At 35.3% G+C, this 22,769-nt stretch overlaps 1 protein-coding gene across 3 annotated transcripts in view; it reads left to right on the plus strand.

Annotated features, from left to right (window-relative positions):
- LOC106672348 (brain-specific angiogenesis inhibitor 1-associated protein 2) overlaps positions 1-22,769 on the plus strand; it is a 264,724-nt gene that overhangs the window by 136,867 nt on the left and 105,088 nt on the right. For all 3 annotated transcript variants that reach the window (XM_024228172.1, XM_024228171.1, XM_014403704.2), the window contains one exon: positions 12,599-12,674. In XM_024228172.1, the coding sequence (XP_024083940.1) occupies positions 12,599-12,674 (76 nt within the window). The remainder of the gene's footprint in view (positions 1-12,598; positions 12,675-22,769) is intronic.

The raw sequence follows: 22,769 nt of genomic DNA on the forward strand, positions 1-22,769 counted from the left end.
ACAATGCTGGTGTAAATAAGAAACAAGGCAATGCAAATCATTTTCTAGTTGCTATAATCCATTAACAGATGTAATGTATATGTAATGTTTCGACTCTTGTTTTTAAAAAATGCGGTGTTTATTCTGCTTCCGGCGGAATTGCAATTAAGTTTTAACACGGGGAAGGTGTTTCGAGAGCAAAGTGAGAAAATCGTTGAGTAATTTTGTAATTCTTGTCCATTTCTCATCAGTTTTGAGAAGAGAAAGGTAGCGTGCTTCCTAAACCCCGCCAGGACCCTTCCATTTGTTTTCCACTCGAACGTCAAGTGCTGGGAAAGGGAGACTAAATTAAAAAAGAGAGCAGGGAGTGAGAGCGAGAGTAAAAGAAAAAAGACCCTCTTCCCTACATAAACCCCACCACAACTCCAGTGACAAATAAAAAATTACCAACCCACTGGCCCTGGACGTTTATTATTTGTAGTAACAGGGTTTAAAACTCCAACAAACAACTTTCTCCGCTTCTATTTACATTTTAAAATGTACTTTCTGCTTCATATTACATTTTGTTTTTATAAATATTTCAGCCCTTTTGGCCCGTTAAACCCTTGTTTTTCTCGACTCGGAACGATTTGATGAAAAATTTACATAAACTTATGGTCCTAGAATTAAAAAAAAATCAAAGTCGCAAATTTACAGTCGTTTTACATTGAATCTTTTGAAGTTTACATATTTATGAATTATGTGCCCACATGACAAATAAAGGGTCATTTATAAATTTTTTATTGGCAGTCATCTTTTAAAATATCCCGGGCTTTTTAAAATACACTAATGGACAAATTTAACACACTCCTCAATTTATTTTGTGCGGAATTTAATCCATTATCTTTCTATATTTGTTATAGGAATTAGGAGTTATCGTAGTAAAAAAAACAAACAATAAATAATAGTTTGTTTACTTTTCCACTGGTTAATCATATTTGCACAAAAAACAGCATTGTGCCCTTTCATTCTGCTATATTTTTCCCCTCGTTGATTTGATCTATATTATTATTTCAAATATTTGTACTTTTTATCTAAAATCTAGGTTGAGCTGAAAAAGTTAATGTCAAGAGCGAGATTTGAACACATTACCTCCGGCTAGGCGGAAGCCGAAGGTCGTGGGTTTGAATCCCGCTCGAGACACTAACTTTTTCATCTCATCCAAGACTATAGATAAAATGTATAATTAATTGAAATAGGACAATTAGGACCGCTAAACACATATGGATTAATATAATTATTCTTATTCTGAAACTGGCTCTAGTCACGCATTGGAGTGAATATGCCAGTGTCATGGTCATAATATTAGTAGAAAAAGTGTTCTTCGGCCCTCCAGAGGTCTTTCCAGGGTCGACCTAGGTCTACGAACGAGAGAGAGACGATGGATTCATCCGTTATCAGTACGAAACCGCAGAATTTCGGCAATCAAAGCAACCAAACATATTTTTGGTATGCAAAATATGAACAAACCTAAATAAATTAAAATTTAAGGGTGTTGCGTTAATTTTGTCCGTCGGTGTAATAAAATGAAGCTAATCGATGATGGCAGTCTGTTTATGTATCGTCACAGGATGGGTATTAGGGTAAATCAATTTTTTTCCTGACACAATATTACAAAATAAAAATAAATAGTGCGATATCCGAAAATAGTGCGAAATAAATAGTAAAGTGATTTAATTGTTGATATTGTACCATTATTATATGCGTCTTGTGTGAAAAGCATTAATTATTTTGAACCATCGTCTTAACAAGTGCAAATAATATTTAACACCGATCAGTGTTTTGCTTCATAGAATTGTACAAATGATCCACGGTTTGCATTGCAAATACAACAGGTTTATATTTATGTAATCCTAATGTCTACTTTCTGTGAAATCCTAGTCCCTCTTTGTCAGATTTGTCCTACCTTATAGGACACATAATTGAACTAAAAATTTATTGTAAGAGAACTTGTAGGTTTGGGAAATTAGATACCTTTGTATTGTCCAAGAATGTCCATTGTTAGATTTATATTTAGCTGAATTGGTGGCGCTAAACAGTGGCAAAATTTATAAATATGACGATTGATTATAACTGTAAGCTTTATCTACCGCGTTCTATTGGGTTGTCCGGAAAATAATGCAGGATTTTAAGTTTTCATTAAAAAAAATCTATATAAAATATTCTGTTTACGTTTACAGGATTACTCATTTGTATGAATGTCAACACTTATTAATCCTCTTCCAAATGATATTGTTTGTTTACCTCTGTAGCATTCCGCTACTTGGAAATAATTCAGTCATCCTTATAATGTCAAAGCGAGAATTTCGTACGATTTTCTTTTACGAGTTTAAACTCGGCCGAAGCGGAGCCCAAACGGCTAGAAACATTAACCAAGTCTGGGGCGAGGGTTGTGTTAATGAGTGCACTGTGCAAAGGTGGTTTAAAAAATTTCGGGAGGGAGATTTCAGCCTTGAAGATGAAGAAGGTCGTGGAAGGCCTTCCTCTCTTAATGATGATGTTCTGCGATCAGTGGTGGAAGAAAACCCCAAAACAACTGTTCGAGAACTTGCAGAGCAACTCAAAGTCAGTAAAACGACCGTCGCTGACCACCTCAAGGCGATTGGAAAAGTGAAAAAACTCGAAAATTGGGTTCCACACTCATTAAACGATCGCCAAAAAAATCAGCGCTTTGATGTTTGTGCATCACTTCTTTGTCGAAACAAAAATGACCCATTTCTGGCCAGAATTGTTACATGTGACGAAAAGTGGATTCTCTACGATAACACTAGACGTTCTGGACAGTGGCTCGACAAAGGAGAAGCTCCAAAGCCCCCAACTCATCAAAAAAAGGTAATGGTTACGGTATGGTGGGCTTCATTTGGTTTAATACACTACAGCTTCTTAAATCCTGGCGAAACCATCAATGCTGAATCATACTGTAACCAAATTAATACCATGCATCAGAAATTGGCAGTAATGAAGCCCTCTTTGGTCAATCGGAAAGGGCCCATTTTGTTGCATGACAACGCTCGACCACATGTGTCACGTGTAACGTCACAAAAATTATTGGAGCTTGGCTATGAAACTTTGCCTCACCCACCCTACTCTCCGGACCTCTCGCCTACTGACTACCATTTTTTTAGACACCTGGACCACTACTTACAACACATAATATTCAAAAATCAAACGGAACTGGAAAATGCATTTATTGACTTTATCAATTCTAAAAATTCTGAATTCTACTCAGACGGAATTAATAAGTTACCAACACGTTGGGAGAAATGTATTGAGAGTATGGGAAATTATTTTGATTAAAGAACATTGCTTTAAAGTAACTAGTTTCTTTTTTTTTGTTTAATACCAAAATCCTGCATTATTTTCCGGACAACCCAATATAAATGATGTATGCCTGCCGGTCATACAATTAGAGCTCGGCCTTTTATGCTCGACATGAGTAGGAGCGTCAAATTAGGTTATTCTTGTTTAATCCAATTCGCCCGCAGAAAATAACATGCGAACGTTTGTAATAATGCATCGTTTCTATAGAAAGAGAGATCCTTTTTAGTAGTAGTTAGCCGTTGTCCTACCCAGTCGCTCAGTGCACATAAGTAACTAGATTCTAGCAGGTCATTTAGAATGCTCTTGTTTCTTAAGAATTTTTTCCGGCTAATATGTCTCCGCTATGGGATCTGGCTGAGAGGAGGTTAATTTTTGGATCTTGATATAGTCTCCTATCTCTATGATTTTGATAAAGAATGATAACCAAATTTCGCGGAGGCACCTTTCCCATGACTAACTACACATCCTGAAAGTTTGGTTATTATTAAGGATTATTAAGTTTAAACAATGTAATATTTGTCTTACAGGAAACTTAACGTCCGACTACCCGTTGGGTGTGGCTGCCGAGGAGTCAAACCACTTAACCATGCTTTCTCCACATTATTCTCAATTAAATCTCCGCTATTGCGGGATTCGAAGCCAGGACCGCTAGCATGGCTAATACGAATCGGAGGCGATCCTAAATACTCGTCCACCGCGTTCCTCAGTATTATTTTTACCAGAAATAAAAAGAAATAAGTAATTAGAAATCTGAGTATGATTGTTTTATGAGGTTGGGTAAGTCAATACGATCGATAAACCTCCACATAATGTTCACTTCCTTGTGACTTCTTTTTTAGTTAAAGAAAATACAATGGTTCATCAGTGACGCGCTGGTGACGTTGTGATATCGTTATTGTACATTCCGCAATTGTCAACACTCCTACGGCCACCATTTTGTCACGGTGTTGACTCAGATAACAGTGCGGCAATGCTACGTCGGCGTAAAACCGTTTGAAAAGCAGCTTTTATTGAGTATTGTGAAAGAGGGGAAGTTAAAGTGAACACTCTAGGCTTTCGGACGCTAGGGATCTAAGAAAATCCCTGTGTATTCTTACTGGTGTTTTTTCCGGTACGATTGCAATTGCAAGCCCTGTTTCATGGAGTTTGTAGATTTGTGAGATCGACCGATAAAAGCAAATACAATTGAAGCGGGCAGGTGGCGTGTGCATCCAGTTAAACATTTATCTAAGCCCCTTCGGGCCGCGCATTAACTAATTGGCGACCAGTTTAAACATTTCGATTTACCGAGCTTTTGCTTTCCATGACTACGCCGGGAAAACAAGTCGCACCCCTTCGATAACAGCCGACTCCCCCTTCACCGTTTTTTCACCCTGCATACACATCTTTATGACTGGCATAATATCGGTTCCTGGTGTAAAGCGATCCACTCCGAGTATTAAGAATCTCCCCAAGAAAGCATTCTCGAAAACGTAAGAATCCTCATCCCTACAAAGAATCGTAGCCATTTTAAAAACGATTAACGGAAATTTTCATTCAGCATATTGATATTGTGATTATTATAATCTTGAGGTTTATCAAAGTTCGATCTAACGTTAGTGGCCTCATTCTATTTTTCCCATCCTGACTCGTTCTACGGCTGAAGCATGCAACGTGCATTTTATCGTGCCAAGGAAAGACTGTATGGTTGAGCTTCGGCCACTGTGATCTTATTTTCGTTCAAAGTAGATCGTAGATGCAATCGAAAATATCAACCGAGCGATGTCAAGCAAGATCTGATGTCCTGTTCACTGGTAAACCACTGTTAAAGATAATTTAACACATTCTTCATACCCATTTATCTATCACTTTTCAAGGAAACCTATAGAATCGTGTAAAATTTCTGGTCTCGTCCTGCTTCCTCTAATGAATGTGCTATTTCTCTCTTTTCAAATCTCGCAACTCCGTGGATCGTTTGATTGCAGTTAGAGATTTTTATAGCAAGTTCTTTAATAGAATTCCTACCGGGCAGAAAGTTTTGGCTTCTGTCGGTAGCACGGTTATTTTCGGTAGTTTCATATTTTGCCAAATCAATGGGTACATCCTTTCCCTCAACTCGTGCATACCCCAGACTAGAAGAGAACGTTTGTTTTGCATAACCTATTCAATTCACTTTTTGGCTTGTAATTCAGAGAGACCTTCGGAAGCCATGTCCTTATGTTAGAATTCTGAGTTCTGCATGAAAGTTATTGCCCACTAGCTTATAGATTCTAAGGAGTTGATTTTGGGACCAAATGCTTCGTATTTTATTACATAATTCCAACAGTATACCCGTTACCGATTGTACCTTTTTCATCGGGCGCTGAGATTTCCCGAATTTCAAAAGTTGACAGTTGCTTGAAATGTATTTTTGTCGATATCAACCCCAATCTCTGTAATTAAATTAACTAAATGGTTTTAAAACGTAATTTAAACAAAAATTGTTCAGTCAATTGCTGTAGGAATATTTATCAATATTGTGACGAGAAAACAATTGATTTTAAAGACAATTTTTAGACAAGAAGCAGCTAGTATCATCGTGAGTGGAGGAGTTCCCGTTCTTCATTCCCCTTCTTTAATTAACTTGAGTGGTTGGCATTTAAGGACCTTTCAAATTATAATTTAATTTCAAACTGAAGGAGAACATCCCTGAAACCGGTTATAAGGACAAGAAGATGTAATTTTAATCTCCAACCATAAGACGGCTATAAATTTTCTTGACAATGGAAATAAAAAGTAACTCTTTGTACTAAAACCACAAGATGGGGAGAGTGTACAGTTTCGATCGACCCAGTTCCGTTAATTGACCGATAAAAACTTGCTCTGGGTCGGGCCGTTCGTATACAAATCATACAGGCTCTTTCCAGACCTCGTGGGCCCGATGCGATAATGACAAGCAGAGCGGGCAGTTAAGGGGCTTGCAATAGCGATACAGCATATCTATGGTCGTCGGGGGATCATATTTAACGGAATTGAGTTTAGAGAGGGGATGGAGTTTAAGCCTTCCTCCGAGGCGTCTACATTTTTTTTTCATTTTGGCTGGATATTTGACAGCGGTTTATTTGACACATTAATCAACATAAAAGGAGACAGTTTTATAAAGTGATATTTCTTTTGTACCTAAAAGTTGAACTTTTATCTTAAAATTATCCTATTTTTTATATAAAAAAATTGCTTTCAACCTTAGAAACATCGACCAATTTTTCACTCACAAACACTCTAGATCAAGGTATTGTCTTGATGCAATGCAAAAGCAAATTGAGTTGTTACTACCAAGCTTTTGACTTATTTTACCTATATTTATAAATGAGCCAATCTTATATCTCGCCTCGAAAAAATCATTTAAAAATGTGTGGTGCCTAGTGACCGTTAGCCAATGATTATTTAGAGGTCATGTGATGCGGTCTGGTGTGACGTAGGTTTTAGAAAAACATGTTCTTTATCGTGCGAAAGTTTCGATCTTTAGTGACATCATCTTCAGGTCTCAAAGTATTTGTTTTCCGTGTAGATGTGTCATTCTTGTCTGTCGAGTTGAGAGTGCTTAATAATTTAAAAGTTATTTTTATCGTTTGTAATGTTTGTATTTGAGTTTTAATAGTTTGAATTAAGTTTGCCATTCGTTCCTTGTCTGAGTATAAATAATATTGTTAGATCCAATTGGGAGAGCACGTCGGTAGCTTTTATCAATCAGTTTCGAATTTGAATTTCTATCTAATCATTTATTACATTAACTGGCATAGATCAGATATTTATTTGGGATGAATCAATTATCTAATAAGTGAAGTACAAGAACTGAATGAAACGCAAATTTAATTGTCGTATCTGGTTGGAGCGTTCGTTGGTAGTTAATGACGTTTTTTATTGAGTGGTTATTTAATTTAATCATAAAATATTATTAAAATAATATAGATTCTTTTTCGTTGGATAGAACATAACAATTGTTTATTATTTGTTACTTTATAACGACAATTTCAGTCTTGAAACCAATTCGATGATGATTATTTTTATAAGTTTGTGCCACTGCTACCACCTCAGAAAAACCTCAGGAAACTATGCTGGATACTATAACATTGCACACTGGTTTAGTGTAGCTCGCGTAGATAAAGTCACTTTGTTTAAGGGTCGTGTAATTTATTACTAATACTATTGTGTGTACTGTAGGTTATTTAACATATACTGCACCATGGAATTTAAATTTTTTAATTTGTTAAAAAAATCCATGCTGCAGTATATGTTCACTAACGTAAAATGCATAGATTAAACTTTGTTTTTTGTAATTGCTATTAAAATAAATTAATATTATTTAATTTACGTACAAGTACTGAAGATGGCGAAATACCGTGACGCGTCTGAATTGATAAAAATCAGCAAGGATAGGCAGACCAGGGATTATAGCCAACTATCAAGCAATACGTTTATCATCCCGCAGAACACAGGAGAATAAAACACGTTAAACGATCGTCAGATGTGCTTAAATGAATATAAAATCTGTACCGCATTGTGTTTAGAAAAATTATAGCAATAAATGGTAATTCATTCTTTGTTGGATCGACACATTTCATGTCTCTATTTTACTAAGAACATGCTAATTTTCGTTGTTTTTTTTGAAAACAGTATGCTTGCAATCACTTTATTTCTTCTCCAAACTAACGAGGTACTGTTCCAAAAGGAAAAAGATCTTACTTGATTTATTGTGTTCACTGTAATGACCGTCCCAAGGTGTATTTTGGCCAGACCAAACAATGCTTGACAGTTTATTAAGAAGACAAAAATGTGGCAAAACCGACCAAATTAGGCCAGATCGATACAAACAGAAAATTTCAGTTTGGACCCTAGATTAACCTACAATGTAAAGATGTCACAATTGTAGACATTAAAACAGTGGTAGACACTAATAAAAGAAACAATTTATGTTCAAAAAGACAACAATTCATGCAATGAAACGAACTGCAATAAATTGAGTTCAGTTTATTATAATATAATTAAATGATATTCTGTGATAACCTCACTGTGATATACAACTTAATCCCTTCCATATTCCTTACCATGTCTAAAGAATGAATTATTTATTGTTTTTGTATAGACATGTACAAGTACCATGTTAATTCTATTTATTGTAATGTGTACATTACCCTCTTATTTGGTTGTGAAACAGGTCTATTAAAATAAGAATATTATGTCTATCACATATATACAGGTGTTGTGAGTGGTTTTTTTCCAGGCTGTTACCAACTAATGTTTCTCGTTTTTATCTGAACTAAGCTGTATAAATATTGTACATTTTCAATAAAATAGTTTAACCGTAGAGGACTTCCCTCATGACCTCTATTTAAATTTAAACAGTATATAATGTAAGTTGGTAAATGTAATTATGAGTCCAAAGATAACCAACTTTTATGTTTTGTTACTGTTCTGTTAAGCCCTGATGAAGACCAAATAAAGATGTCGAAAGCTTGGCAATTATACGACACTTGCATCATCATTGACCACAGTCCCAGTACTTTAAAAACATTGTATAACTTCTGTTAGTCCATAATTCCAAACACTACTCAAAATGTAATGTTAAATCACATTTTTATCCCGCTCTACTTGTTTTACGAGAAAGTTCATGGTGGTGCTCCGTTGATTATTTTGGACTAAACCTTTAGATTGGATGTCGTCGGCATGTATCAGCGTTCTTTCACTCCCAGGGCCAAATCTCATTTAAACTTGGCAAACCACCCGTTCACTAGTATCTTACCAACAAATCTATCTTCGACTGAGATTTTTTTCTTCTTTATATAAATAAAACTACGAAAATAGTTTTGTAACATCCTTTTAATAGTATAAATCAATAGAAAATAATTTATAATAAATTAATATTTTCGGTCAATCAATATTAACAATTCAATTGGATGTTATAGCTTACTTTTCCATCTTAATGAGTTTTTCGAATGAAAGCTCTACTGTTCCGTTTGTCTTTTGATAAGAGATTGCTTTTTAGGAAAACACCAATAAATACTAAAATAACAAAGTGTGTTTAGTTAGACTAACAAATCTTTGCGTCTCTTAGCTTCGTTTCTTTTTCCTTTCAAAACCTGGCCTAGTTCCAGTTAAAACTGCAGAGGCATTCACTATCCTCTCTGCTGTCGGACAACTGCACCGTCACTTTTAACTTTCGGCGTAAGCGTACTATGCCGCCAATCACCAGTCGATAAAAAATTTTTTGTATGTATCATTTTTTTATACTATGCCTTAAAACCGTTAAGTGTAAATAGGAAAAGGTTCATTTTTGTGCAATGCGCAACAAAAGGTTTAATTTCTTTTAACATAATTTTCTTAACACGTATTTTAAAATACTGAAAGGAACGTATTTGGGGGCCAGCGGTGACTGAGTGGTTGGGCGTTCGACTCGAATTTGCTACGCTGGCGGTTCAGGGTTCGAATCCCGCAGAGGACAAGGCTTTTTAATTAATTTTAGTATGAAAATTGTATTCTAAATTGGTTTGTTAGTTAATGTGCGGCACCCATTGGATATTTGGAAAAACACCCTCCTGTACGACAGGAATTACTGCACTTTACTTTTTACAACTGCAGAGAACTTTTAACGATCAAATATACAGATTTGTATTGTTTTTGATAATAACAAGAAATAACAGAAAATTAAAATCCTCTAACAGGGATTTTAGGGAGTTTTGCTGCCATTTGCTTGTACAGCGAACATCGTAGGATTTTGTTTCCTTTCAAACTAGCTTTTTCTTTCATGTTCAATGAATAGTGTGAAGTTCACGCCGACTGGTCGAGATATTTCTGTCCCTGCACGATCATTTGAACACAACGGCTCTGGCGGAATTTTCTGTCCTCGTATCATACGATCAGCATTGGTAGAAGAGTGCGAAAAAGGAGCTACAAAAAAGTGCAACTTTCACTATTTACAAAAAAATATGAAATAGTAAAAGGCGTCAACACTGAAAGTCTAGCACCGCGGTTCTGACATGTTTTAGTGTCTGATGAACAGCTAGTGCGTAACAGTGATGCCCCGCCGGCTGTTTGCAGTGCCGTACGTTGTAGAGGGAGCCTGTATCAGTTGTCGAAGAGTAACATGGATAGGTTGGATGCTGGCGTTTCTGTCAAATACGAAGAGTAGGGCCTCGGGCACTTGTGAACCAAGTTCGCGATTGCGTGCTGTTGAGAGGAATGTTGCTTGTGTACTTTTTAATAATTGTGAGAGCCATGATTTAAAGCCCCTACTTAAATCGAGCAGTGCATTATGCTCATTGACTGCTATTTAGATGTAGTGATGACTGCAGCAGTGCTGCACCGGGTGTAAATTTCAGTTAAAATCGTCGTTACGCCAAATTTCAATTTTACATTCAAATTCCTAAGTAGAAAATCCCCGGATATAGCCTTAATACCTTGACCTAAAACCACAGAAACCTTGTAAAGGAACCTTTTACGTTTAATAACCATTTTTAAATCCACATTCAAGTGTTTCTTCTGATTGATTCTGTTTTCGTTCCCATCATTCTATGCCTCAGCAAAGTTGACAGTATCTCATGTGTCTTGGACTTTTCCTACATGTTGATCAGGCTTGCTATCTGCTATTTATTAACTTAAGTACAATCTTATTTAACTGGTCCCTAGTTAGATCTCCGATCGATAGACCAATATAAGTCGGTGTGCCAGAGTGGAGCATTACTTACTAAAACACACAAGGGCACATTACTCTGTTAATAAATTGTGCAAAGCGGCATCGGTGGCCGCAACGGTTTAGCCGTTGATACGGCACTCATCACTGTAAAGTAAAAATCCCAGGTTCGAACCCGACATACTTACAAATGGGCTTTTTTTTCTCAAAAAATCGACACCCCGAGGTTCATATAACTTCGTAGTTAAAATTCCCTCGTAAAAAAATTATGCAAAAAGTGGAAAATAAAACCCAACAAGAAAAAGAGTTACAGTCTACGATATCAACTGAAATAAGGGACTTTAGGTACTGCAAGGCGTACGCAAGAGTTTGCCACAGGACTTCCATAAGTACCAAGACCTAGAACAAAATCTGTTATAATTGTTAATGATCAACTGACATGTGCAAACTTTTACTTTGACCATACGAATAACATACATCCAAGTCATAGCCAAACGTTCCAATCAAAAGTCCTCTGTGAATCCTAATGTTTTCATTTAAAACGACCTCGTTTCGTCGACGGATTGATCCGCTTCCAACCTAACCCCAGCTCTTGCCCACTGTGTCATCACGAGAAAACTAATAATAGATGTCAGTACGGTGACCCGTTAACAATAAAACATTCGAAATATAAGTATTACACTGATAAACAGCTACAAATAAATTAAAAAATAAATTTATTTAATCATCATTAAGAACTCGCCTTTTTAATTTATGAATTTATTATTTTATCATACACTACGGCATCTACTCGGCCTCTGGGCGGCAATGCTGTTCTGTTATTGTTGTCATTGGAATTACGTCCCATCGCGAATTGATTTACAGCGATATGGCTGGCGATATTCCGCATAATTCAAATTGATGAAGGCTATTTAGCCTCAACTAAATTGAATTGATCGTTCTTCTTGATCCAGTCACGAAAACCGCCTATTGTTTCTAATTTTAATTCGTAATGTTTCTACGTGTAATTTAAAAAAATCGTCTTTTACGGTTTATACGCAAAAGATAAAAAACAACATGGCAAGTAAAAATCCAACTACCGACAAAAGTTTGCGGCTTTTCTTTTAAAAACACTAACCTCTCCTAAATGAGTGCCCATATATGAAAACATAACCAGAAGATAAACAACCGTTAATGAATTAGGTAAAATTTCATTTTAACTTTAAACGATATCGTTTATTAATTTTATGAAATGTCAGTTGTCGACAGACTATTTGACCTTTTTGAATGAAGAAATACAATAACTAAAAAATCTTTATGATATTGCATAATATTCGTTTTAACATTGAATACGCCGATTTTAGTTATCGTTTAGATTGCTTGTCGTCGTTTTCCTTTTCAAGCGTCACAGTTCAAAAAAATGTTAATGTTAAGTTTATTAAAATTCAGGATGAAACGAATGCAATAAAAATCAAATTTAACGTAATTGCTTTTTTTTGTTGAAAAATGAGATTCAATTACGCTCCGTTTCTTGACTCGTTCAAACGTTCATCATTTTAAAGAATATTAAAATTATCATTTCACTTTGATATTGTACACATTTAATATATAGATATCGTATTGTTTCTGTTGCAGAATATTCTCGACAAGTTCAATCCTGGCGCTCGTCAGATGATCAACGCTGGGAAGGCCTATTTGAAAGCATTACACGGTAAGAAATTTGTAAAGATTTTCAACGTACTGGTGTTATTCCAGTTTCAATTTTGATGAAACCGGATGAAATCTGGAGGGGGCGACTCCTAAAATCAATATTCAAACGTTCATATCGAAGAAATTCTAATATTTTTAATGAATAATTGTTTTCCTTCGACTGAGTTGTCATTCATTATAGTTACTTTTTCTTCAAAGAAATTGAGGAAAGAGGAAAGATAACTTTTTGGATTTTGTAATATATAAATTATTATGGTGTTCTAATATTGTGTTTCAAAGCTAAACTTCAAATTTTGACATTCACTATTTTATGTATTGTGTAGACGTATCTCTTGAAGAACATCTTTATATTGTTTTCTTCTTTCTTCCCCGGCCGGCTACTCGATGAAAACGAAGCAAATGTTGTTGATGAATAATTTATAAATATGTCGGTCTTGTCACTTAATATACGAAACCCAATTTCTGACTACAATATAATTTTATAACTTTTTATGTGACTATGTAAAGGCATTTATCGGAAGATTTTATTATTTTGTTTTTATTACCCGCAGAGTGGTCTCAACGAGAGGCAGACGGGATTTAGCTTTCCTTTAACCAGTCGGAATTCTTAGAAACCCAGATATGGATCGTAAATAAAAACTCGGTTTATATTCATCGAGTTTTCACCCCCCCGGTGGGGTAAAATTATCAAAACTCTTCCCCTTTTCTGCCGTCTTTCTCGTCCTTGTCCTGACCCCGAGGTAAAGGAACACCTCCCCAGGCCTTGCCGCAATTAGCAGAATTAGCATAAAATTAGAATAAGTAATGATCCCGCGGGGCTTTAGTATAAAAGCGGCGTTCAGTGAGAAGGGCTTGAAATTATAAGCCACTCGTTCCATTTTGTCGGAGAAGTTGTCATAACGGATCAAATTTACACGACGTTCAAAATAATCCGTTCAACAAATTTCCAAGAAAGTACAAATATTTGTCATTAAAGTGAGACAAATTCATACAATTTATTACATTTACAAGAGTGCCTTCATTTATGATTACTCAATATATCCCGTTCGTATCGATTTCTATCAATTTGATACGTTTTTTGCTGTTATGCAAAAAAATACTATTTCGTTTCAAAGCAATCAACACAATCGACTCAAATTTAATTTTTCTTGCTTTAGTACACTTATCCCAAGTTGTTTATTGATTAATACTATAATATCTGGTCGATTAGTAATATAGGTCCGAGCCACTAGAAAAGTCAATAATATTTCCACTACATAAAATGGATAAGAAAGTAGACATCAGTATGCCAATAGCTCAAAGCCGTTGTTCCGTTATTTTCAAAACTAATTGAATGCATAGTAAAAGAACAGTTCGTTAATCACTTGGATACGCACAGTCTGTGGCACCCAAAACAATGTAGTTACAGGAAAAATCACTCAACATCCGATGCTACCGAATCTCTTTAAAACAAATCACAGAAACATTTGTAATAATTTGAAGTAAAAGAGCACAGTGTGGCCACTTTTTATGACCTTGCTGGGTGTGGTTTATGACCTTGCGCTTTCGATTGGGTTTCTCAGGAATTACTATAAAAGCTCGGTTTCTATCATGGATCCAAAGAGTCTCAGACAAATATGGAAAATTTCTTTAAAAAAAGGACCCAGATCTACTACAGTGGCGAAGGATCGGATCCTCTGACACTGCATGTGGGAGAAGGGCAGGGTTCGGGCCCGATTTGTTTTCTGGTTGCTGTAAACGACCTGGCTGCATCTGTCTTTAATGACGGTGCTTTTTGAAAATGATGCAATAGACATTAAATCTTATAACGATATCAAACATGAAGCTAGACAGGCCATATGCGAGAGGTCATGCAGTGGTTTTCTTATAAATAACAATAAAACCGAGGTGGTGTTTACATTAAAAAAAAGTGTTAGGAATATTAAATATTTGGGTTTTTGTCAAATTATAAATCTCAAGGAATAACCATCTCTCTTCAAGGAATAACCATAATAAATCATCTCTCTAAAAAAACTGTCAACATAATTATATGTTATAAGAAAGCTAAAAGCTGAGTGAGATGTAGATGGCTTGTTAATCTCCTATTATGGATTTTTTCATTCATTGGTACAATAGCTTATGGCATTGGTTTATGGGAAATTCAAGCAATTACAATAATTTTCTTCTTTTACAAAAATACATAGCAGGTTTAGCTTAATGAACCTTCCAAACCATTTTTCTGTAAATAAAGAATTTTAATTTTTTATTCACTGTAATTTTTGGTTAAAGTTTGTGATGTACGTTTGAAATTATCGACGCTTAAATAAATGGAGATAAACATTATTACTATCTCAGAGAAAATGACAACATATATTCCAAAATATTCAGTCATGAAAAAACAGCCGAAACGTGACGTGCCTGCTGTGAAGTTTCATAATTTAATTACAAAAGAACTGAGGACGTTACATCATGAAAACATCTGCAAAAAATTGAAAGCGCTTCTTGAGGAAAAATCACTGTACAGTGTATAAGTCTTTAAAACATGTTTTTCCTAAACGTAATTTTTTTTCTATCGTCCTCCATAAATTTCGTCGCAATTAATATTTTTATTAGAATATAAGGGAGCAATTAAACTTTTTTACTACACTCATTGTTTAACAAAAATTATACCTCAATATTAGAGAAAAATATTCACAATGAATAAGAAAATAAAATTCATCCATTTCGCTGATAAAATTATACTCCTGACCTTTCTTGTGAATTTAAGCCTTAATACGTCCTGGAATCGTAATATGACTTTTGACAAAATACATAATTTTGAAGACTTGAAGGCGAGTTATTATTTTAATTAATCCCCAGTGTCGAGACGTATTTTGAGAACATAGTTCGTAAAAGTACATTTGAAAATAATTACATCATCAAAGTTACAACCGAGGATTAATGCTAATCTTATTGTCCCAGCTGTATTAATTACCTCAATAACGTACGTTTTTATTGAATCATAAATTGAATTCCCGCACAATGTTTGTATTGCATAAATCGTTTGTTCGAAAAAGGAAATAAGACTTTAATATCATCGGATCAATATTCTAGGATATACTTGACCGTTGGCGTCCTCATTTCTCCGGGTAGCTTAAGCACTTTGATGCTCCGAATTCGACGAAAAGCAGCGTCTTTTGAAAAGGAGAGAGAGCCTGTTCCACCCATATTAAGAATCCTGTCTACAAACTTGAAAACGGGCCTTGCCAGACTAATTGCCCGGGTACTTTTGAATGGGCAACCGCCGTTTCTTTGAAAATCGGGACAGCCTTCAGGCATTTCCTTCGAATCATTATTAGGTTGATTTTATTCATGGCATATATTCATCGCTATTTCAGTCTTTCTTCAACGAGTTTTCGATATTCTGAATTAAATATTTGTAAACGTTGACAGTTCAAAATTATATTATTAATATTCCCTTTTAAGACTGAATGTCGTTACTTGGGTTTTTGTAATGTAGTCATTTACAAATACATCACTATTCACTGGAATTTATCACTATTCAAATACGCGTTTTGCCGAATTGTCTCAATAAATCCAGGCGTAAAGATAATCACAAGAATGTGGATTATGTGGTCTGCATCTCCACAAAGTTTGCCTGCGTGCGATGAAATATGTGAAAAGTAAGGTTCCCGTGTGGTCGTAAACTATAAAATTGTGATTTTGCCATGTTCAATTTGCAAGAGATCGGTGCTACCCCGACACAAGCGTATCGAAAAATGTACCATCTCACAGTTTATCTTCAGTAAAAAAATGTAACGATAAATAATAATAATAATAATAATAATAATTATATATATAACAAAAATAATAAATAATAGAGATCCAATGGTATAACAATTAATGTGAACGTCTATTTTAATATTTTCTTAATTTTATGAAATGTATTTAAGAGTTTAATAGTCACGTTTGCCTTGATCCATAATTTTAATCAAATTTTATGGACTCTTTTAATTTAACCGTCTAAGTTAAACTTTTTCGACCATTCAAGGTGGTTCTTTGTCAATGAAAGTTATAGGGACAAACTGATTTTTGACGAACGTGTTACAAAAATACACAAAATAGACACTACTTTCTTTTTTATGCGGTAAGCAATACGTTTATCAAATGTGTCCAATTTTTATTATTGTAAGAAAGCTAGAAAAAACTGACATCATAAAGTTGATTATGAAGGCGTATTCCAAGCCTTGTTTTATTAAGATGCAGCTCATACCAGGTTATAAAAATTTCAGTTTTGTCCGAGAAACAAATATTTGTGAAGTCAAAGATTGAATGCACATTTCATAAATAAAAAAGCGAAAATATTTATTATTTCTTTTTGTATTGTAATAATAATAATAATAATAATTATTATTATTATTGATATATTATTATACAATTATTGTACTGACTGAAAGAGGCGTCCTTCGACGACGTAATCAATTGCTCCTAACAAGTCATTTCTTGCTGAACATATTTTCAATTTAGAAGAGGATTATAAAGGATGAATTGTGTGAGACTGAGTTATGGGGGAGAGAGGAATAAAATTAACATTAGCCCCACCCGGAGGCTGTGCGCTCGAACACTGAGCGCGGCGACCCGCCAGCATTAACATATCCATTGTTTCGCATATCGAACTAGAAACACTTTCACAATTACGCCCCGAGGCACCGGTTCTTCTACTGAAGGCGGATATTTTTACTAGGCAAAAAAAAAAATCACTGAAACAGAAAATTTCTCGCTACGATGGACATGACACCGTTTAAGTCACTCATATTTAATATGTGATACAAAGTTTTAGTTTGGATTGGATTTACATAAGCTTATATCTATACATGTATGTGATAGGCATACAGTGCAGAGTTGAGCTTATCACTTCGCGTAGCCCACCGGCAATTCCAGTTTTGTTATTTATATTATAATTATATTTATTATAAATTAACGCCAGAATCACCCACCTTCGAGGGCCGTCCAGGGTCTGACCTTAGCCTGATCCGTCCAGCGAGCCATCGAGTTTGGGGTGCTTACAACAGGTCAATTCAGCACCCTACATGCAGTTCCTCGGTCCGTTCACACTCTCACTCATTCTTAATCGAATTCTTTCCTTTTTACATACCATTCACTCAATTGGTGTTATTCCTCCATCATCCCTTACACCTAATATACAACTAATTTAATTGAAAGTCAAAGTCGATGGGATACTCGATATTTCGCCATTACCCTTCGCCCATCGCACATTTACGCTGATAAATACATTCACTTTCAACGACATGCAGGGAACCCAAAACTGTAATAATATATATAATAAAGCAACCATGTTTCCTCTAAAAATAGGATACCTAGATACTCGTTTGCTCAAAAAACCATCTTCATATCGGGTGGCATTCCTACGCTCTCTCTATGTGGAGCCAAGGAACCGCACCGCTCAATCAAGTATGACACGTCGAGCAACCTTTCTCTGCAGTCGGACAAATACGCAGGCTTTAACCCAAAAGTAAGTGTTCGAATGTATCTCGCAAGGCCTATCCTTAATATTATTTTACTTCTGTTCGTATGATGGTACAAACTGGAGTGTCACAGAATCTAAACTGCCAGTGGTCCATGGCGTTCTGGCCGGAAAGGTCCCTGTCAGACATTTTTCAAGATCTTAAAAGAAAGAGTTCAAAAATTCGTGATTACATATAAACTTTGGACATTTTTATTAAATAGAATTAGATTAAAGAATACACTATCTTCCCTGCAACAAGCAGTTTTTTCTGATATCTTATCAAAACGAAAACATTTACTGTCGGTGGATATATAGTTAAGCCTTGTGTTATTATGTTATCGTATGTTATTTTTTCAAATTTTGTTTGTTACAATGCAAATGAGAAATATACAAGTTTAATATAAAGGCGAAAATGACAGATTATATCGAAATGCCGAAACTAGCAACAATAACCAGGATAATTCGATAAATATCCTTATGCAAAGAATTACTAACAATAATTTGAAATGGTAAAACAATCGAAATAAAGTTTAACACCAAAACCAAAAGAAATTGTATTTGTCATGTAAATAGATGATTCTGATTGGGTTTTATTTGGTACAGCTTGAGTATAAATTTTTTCGAAAACTTTTAATGATTTTTAGTACAGTGGCAGAATCTGTGTTGCTGTAATTGTTGTACCATGGAAACTAAAGACTCAAGCAGAAAGTAGGAAACATTGACGCGTCTGACCGAATCCCAGAGACAATATTCAAACCAGAATGATCAGGAACGACCAATTTACAAGTGTTCTATAACTAATTGATTGTTATAAAAGTTTTAATGTATAGAATACATCATATTTCAGTTTTTGATGTTTTACATAAGAAAATGTTCAATATTTGCTTTAACTTGGTTTAAAAGAAAAACCGCTGATTCCGCACGTCGGTTTTTTCCACTGTTTGGAAATTATTGATGGGAGTATTAAAAGTATCCGTCAGAGTTTGCTGCTTCTCGTCAAACAATATTATTTTAAGCCAATTTAAAAAAAATATCCTCCTTCCCACCGACAATAAGCCCGAGTATTTGCCCCAGAAGGACCGATACTTTCTCCGTCCTTTCTTCCAGCATTGTTTTCCACAACTTCTCAAATGCCAACGTATTCATGAACTCGTGGGGCCGAAGAGGCCACGTCAATAACGTGCCTTTCTCCTTAATTGGAAGACGGGAGTACCCTTTGCTTGATAATATTTAGGATCCCGCATTGCCAAATTCTCGAGGCACGCAACGGAAAGTAACATTACGAGACAAACGCCTGTAACATTACACTGGATTTTGAAAGAACCAGAAACACATCATCTAACACGAGATACGTATGTGTAATTCGTGACCCACTCTCCTGATTTAGTTTTGTCATTAAAAGGCGGTTTTAGTTATACCACCGACCCACGCTCATCAACTGAGGGGTGTACATCAATATGAATATGAATAGCAATTAACTAAGCATAATTAAGTAGCAAGCGAATAATTTTATTAATTAATGCATTTTGTACGGCTAACAATGTGGCAAATTATCCTACGATGATTTGTTTTATCAAGAATACATATTAGAAATTCCGCTATATATTATATATCAATTCTTTATGTAATGACATTTTTCAGTACGGATGTGTTTTATCTACTGCGGGCAGTTAACAATTTCGTTGGTGGTATTTGATTTTGTATCACAACTGTCTTCAGACCCGTCAGCAGATCCAATAACTCAGGGCAATAAATATTTTTAATTTTATATAGATCTTTGTACCTTCATGAATGCGACATGTGTTTATTGGAAGGAATGTATTTATTTGCATGAATGGAGGGGCTTATCCCCCAATTACCATGCGGAACATCGAGTACATTAGGCTAGTGTGAATGATTTGTAGTGAGTGATTACAATATATTAGCGTGAATGGAGAGCTTATCCCCAATTACCCCAAGGAATATCTAGTACACTGGGGTTGTGAGAATGAATGTTATATATAATTATTTATTAGTATGAATCAAGGGGATTGTCCCAAATTGCCCTGTGTAATATTGAATACTCTGGAGTAGTGTGGAAGCTAACGAGGCTGTCATTTTTCAGAGTATTTGCGTTTGTTATTTGTGTTATTTTATCCACAATGACGAGGTCCTGAGGTACAGAAACGTTAGCAATATGATAAAGAAAAGAGAGAGTTACTTACAGTTATATCATAAAACATCGTAACGTGGCTAATCATAAAAACTTCAAGTGCGAGAAAGAAGAGAAATGCAAAGCTAATTAAGAAAGGGATGACCATTTTGGTTACTTTACTTACAACTTTTACGTTGTTGCTTGTGTTCCAAACTTCATCACTGTAGCTTGTTCGGGGAGAATAAGGAACATTTATTTTGTTCCTGGGCGCTAGAAAACATTGATCAATTACAACTAGAAATTATGTGTTTTAAAAACTGCCACATGAATTTTCCACAACCTTCATGCAAAGACGTGCATGAGGAAGGGTCTCGTGTTCCGAAAGTCATTCTGCCTTTCCAGGAAGTGAAGCTCCATAAAAATAGTACAGGGCTAAAAACGTGTGTATACAAAAAGTTATTTTTATCATAAAATGTATTACTCGCCATCGTAAAAATTATTACCTTCGCTCAATAACATATATATAATTAATTAAGGTTTTTAGTTGAGATAAAAAAGTCAATGGCACGAGCGGGATTCGAACCCACGATCTTCGGTTAGATACGCCGCTGCTCTACCACTTGAGCTATCGTCACCTCGATCCACTCGGACACTAACTTCCCATCTCAACCCCACCTTTTGAATTTTCCCTCCTTTTTGCCATTTTTCAAATGTCGTGTAATCTATTTGATTCTCGGCGACAAATGAAATGGCCACGGAGAGCTTTCGTGAGGATATACTTCGGTTTAATTATTAAATCCAATACAGTTCGTGGTCCGATTGACCAATTAACATTTTTTAATTAATATTTATGAATTGGTTGAGATAAAAAAGTCCGAGCGGATCGAAGTCATGATAGCTCAAGTGGTAAATCAGCGGCATATTTAGCCGAAGGTCGTGGGTTCGAACCCCGCTCGTGAAACTGACTTTTTATCATAACCAATACCTTTCATAAATATTAATTAATTGAAAATGTGAAAACAGTTCAAAGCAATGTAAATATTATCAGACGGCGTGAGCATGCCGAAAGAAAAATACTGGACTGTGAATAAAACCGCGAGATGATGTGCGTACGAAGCGATGGTACAGGCGTCGTGAATCAGCAACATTCAGCAACGATGAGCGGGTGAACACTCTTCGAATCCCGCTCGTGCCATTGCCTCTTTTATCTCAACTAAAAATCTTAATTAATTATATATATTATTGAGCGAAGGGGATAATTTTTACGATGGCCACGAAATTATTGAATTATANTATTAAATTATCATAAGAGCGGACCTTGGACATTTTCGTTTTTTCGGACACAACTAGTAATTGATTTACAAACGCCCCGCTTCTGATAAATTAACCGATTTTTAAATTAAACTGTAACGTTCCAGTGATTTGTTAATATTGGGCGATTTTCATTTTGGAAAAAGCCATCGGGCTTGTTCGTTATGCATTTCCATTACCAGGTGAGAAGAGAGATTAAAGGGATTAAATTGGGAGCAGGAAATTGGAACTGCTGTAAGCACGCTTTATTCAATGTACAAATTTAAAAGTTAATTCAACTAAATCGAAAATAGTTATAGAAAAAGTTATAATTTATCATAAAACAATTATATCTTCTGACAAGACCTTTCGTTTCAACAAGTTTTCTTTACGACAAAGAGCATCCTTAGCTATATACTATAATCGCCTCATACTACAAATAAAACAGGAAGCTTGCTAACGGCTGCCATTTTTCTTAATGAGTCACTTGTAAATTTGGTTTGTGGCTATTCAGCTTATACTTTGCTAACATAGCAGTACAGGACGAAAGGGCTTTTTCAAATCGGATCATCGCTTTAGGAACTTGGTAGGCTGCATACCGGTTCGTGCGAGGCACTTGTATGATTTTAAATTAAGAAAAGTATGTTAAACAGAGATTAAAAAGAGAATTCCTCCAGCTTTGGGTATAGCTAATTATGAAAATTATGCTCAGTTAAAGGTTATTTGATATTTCGTAAAATAATTTTGATTTTGTTTAAATTTTAAAAGTATCCAGATCAAGATTCAATGTTCTTTGGCCTCTAAAGTGGTCGTATTAAATGGCATGGAAATCATAGATTGTTCCCAGATTTTCGACGTTGATTCTACTCACCTTTTACTATTCCGGATTCAGGGTCGTAATCAAATAACCCCCCCCCCCAACGTCAGGCCAACCCTTAGCCTTCCTGATATAAATGTAAATCCACTTTATTTACATATTTTTCATCAATGTACAGGGCAGTGATGGAAATGGACACAAACGTTTTTTTATTTTTCATTTCGCCTTTTTGTCAGGATTAACGCTTGTCATGATGGAAGCTCATCGTTCAATACTCGCCAGCATAATCGTTGTGAACGCGAATAAACTCTTCAGTTGATTTTACTACGATTAATTAATTCAGTCATATAAAAGGTTTTTGAAATATTGA

Source organism: Cimex lectularius, unplaced genomic scaffold (assembly GCF_000648675.2).
Source record: "Cimex lectularius strain Harlan isolate CLEC.00 unplaced genomic scaffold, Clec_2.1 scaffold230, whole genome shotgun sequence".
Classification (NCBI taxonomy): domain Eukaryota; kingdom Metazoa; phylum Arthropoda; class Insecta; order Hemiptera; family Cimicidae; genus Cimex; species Cimex lectularius.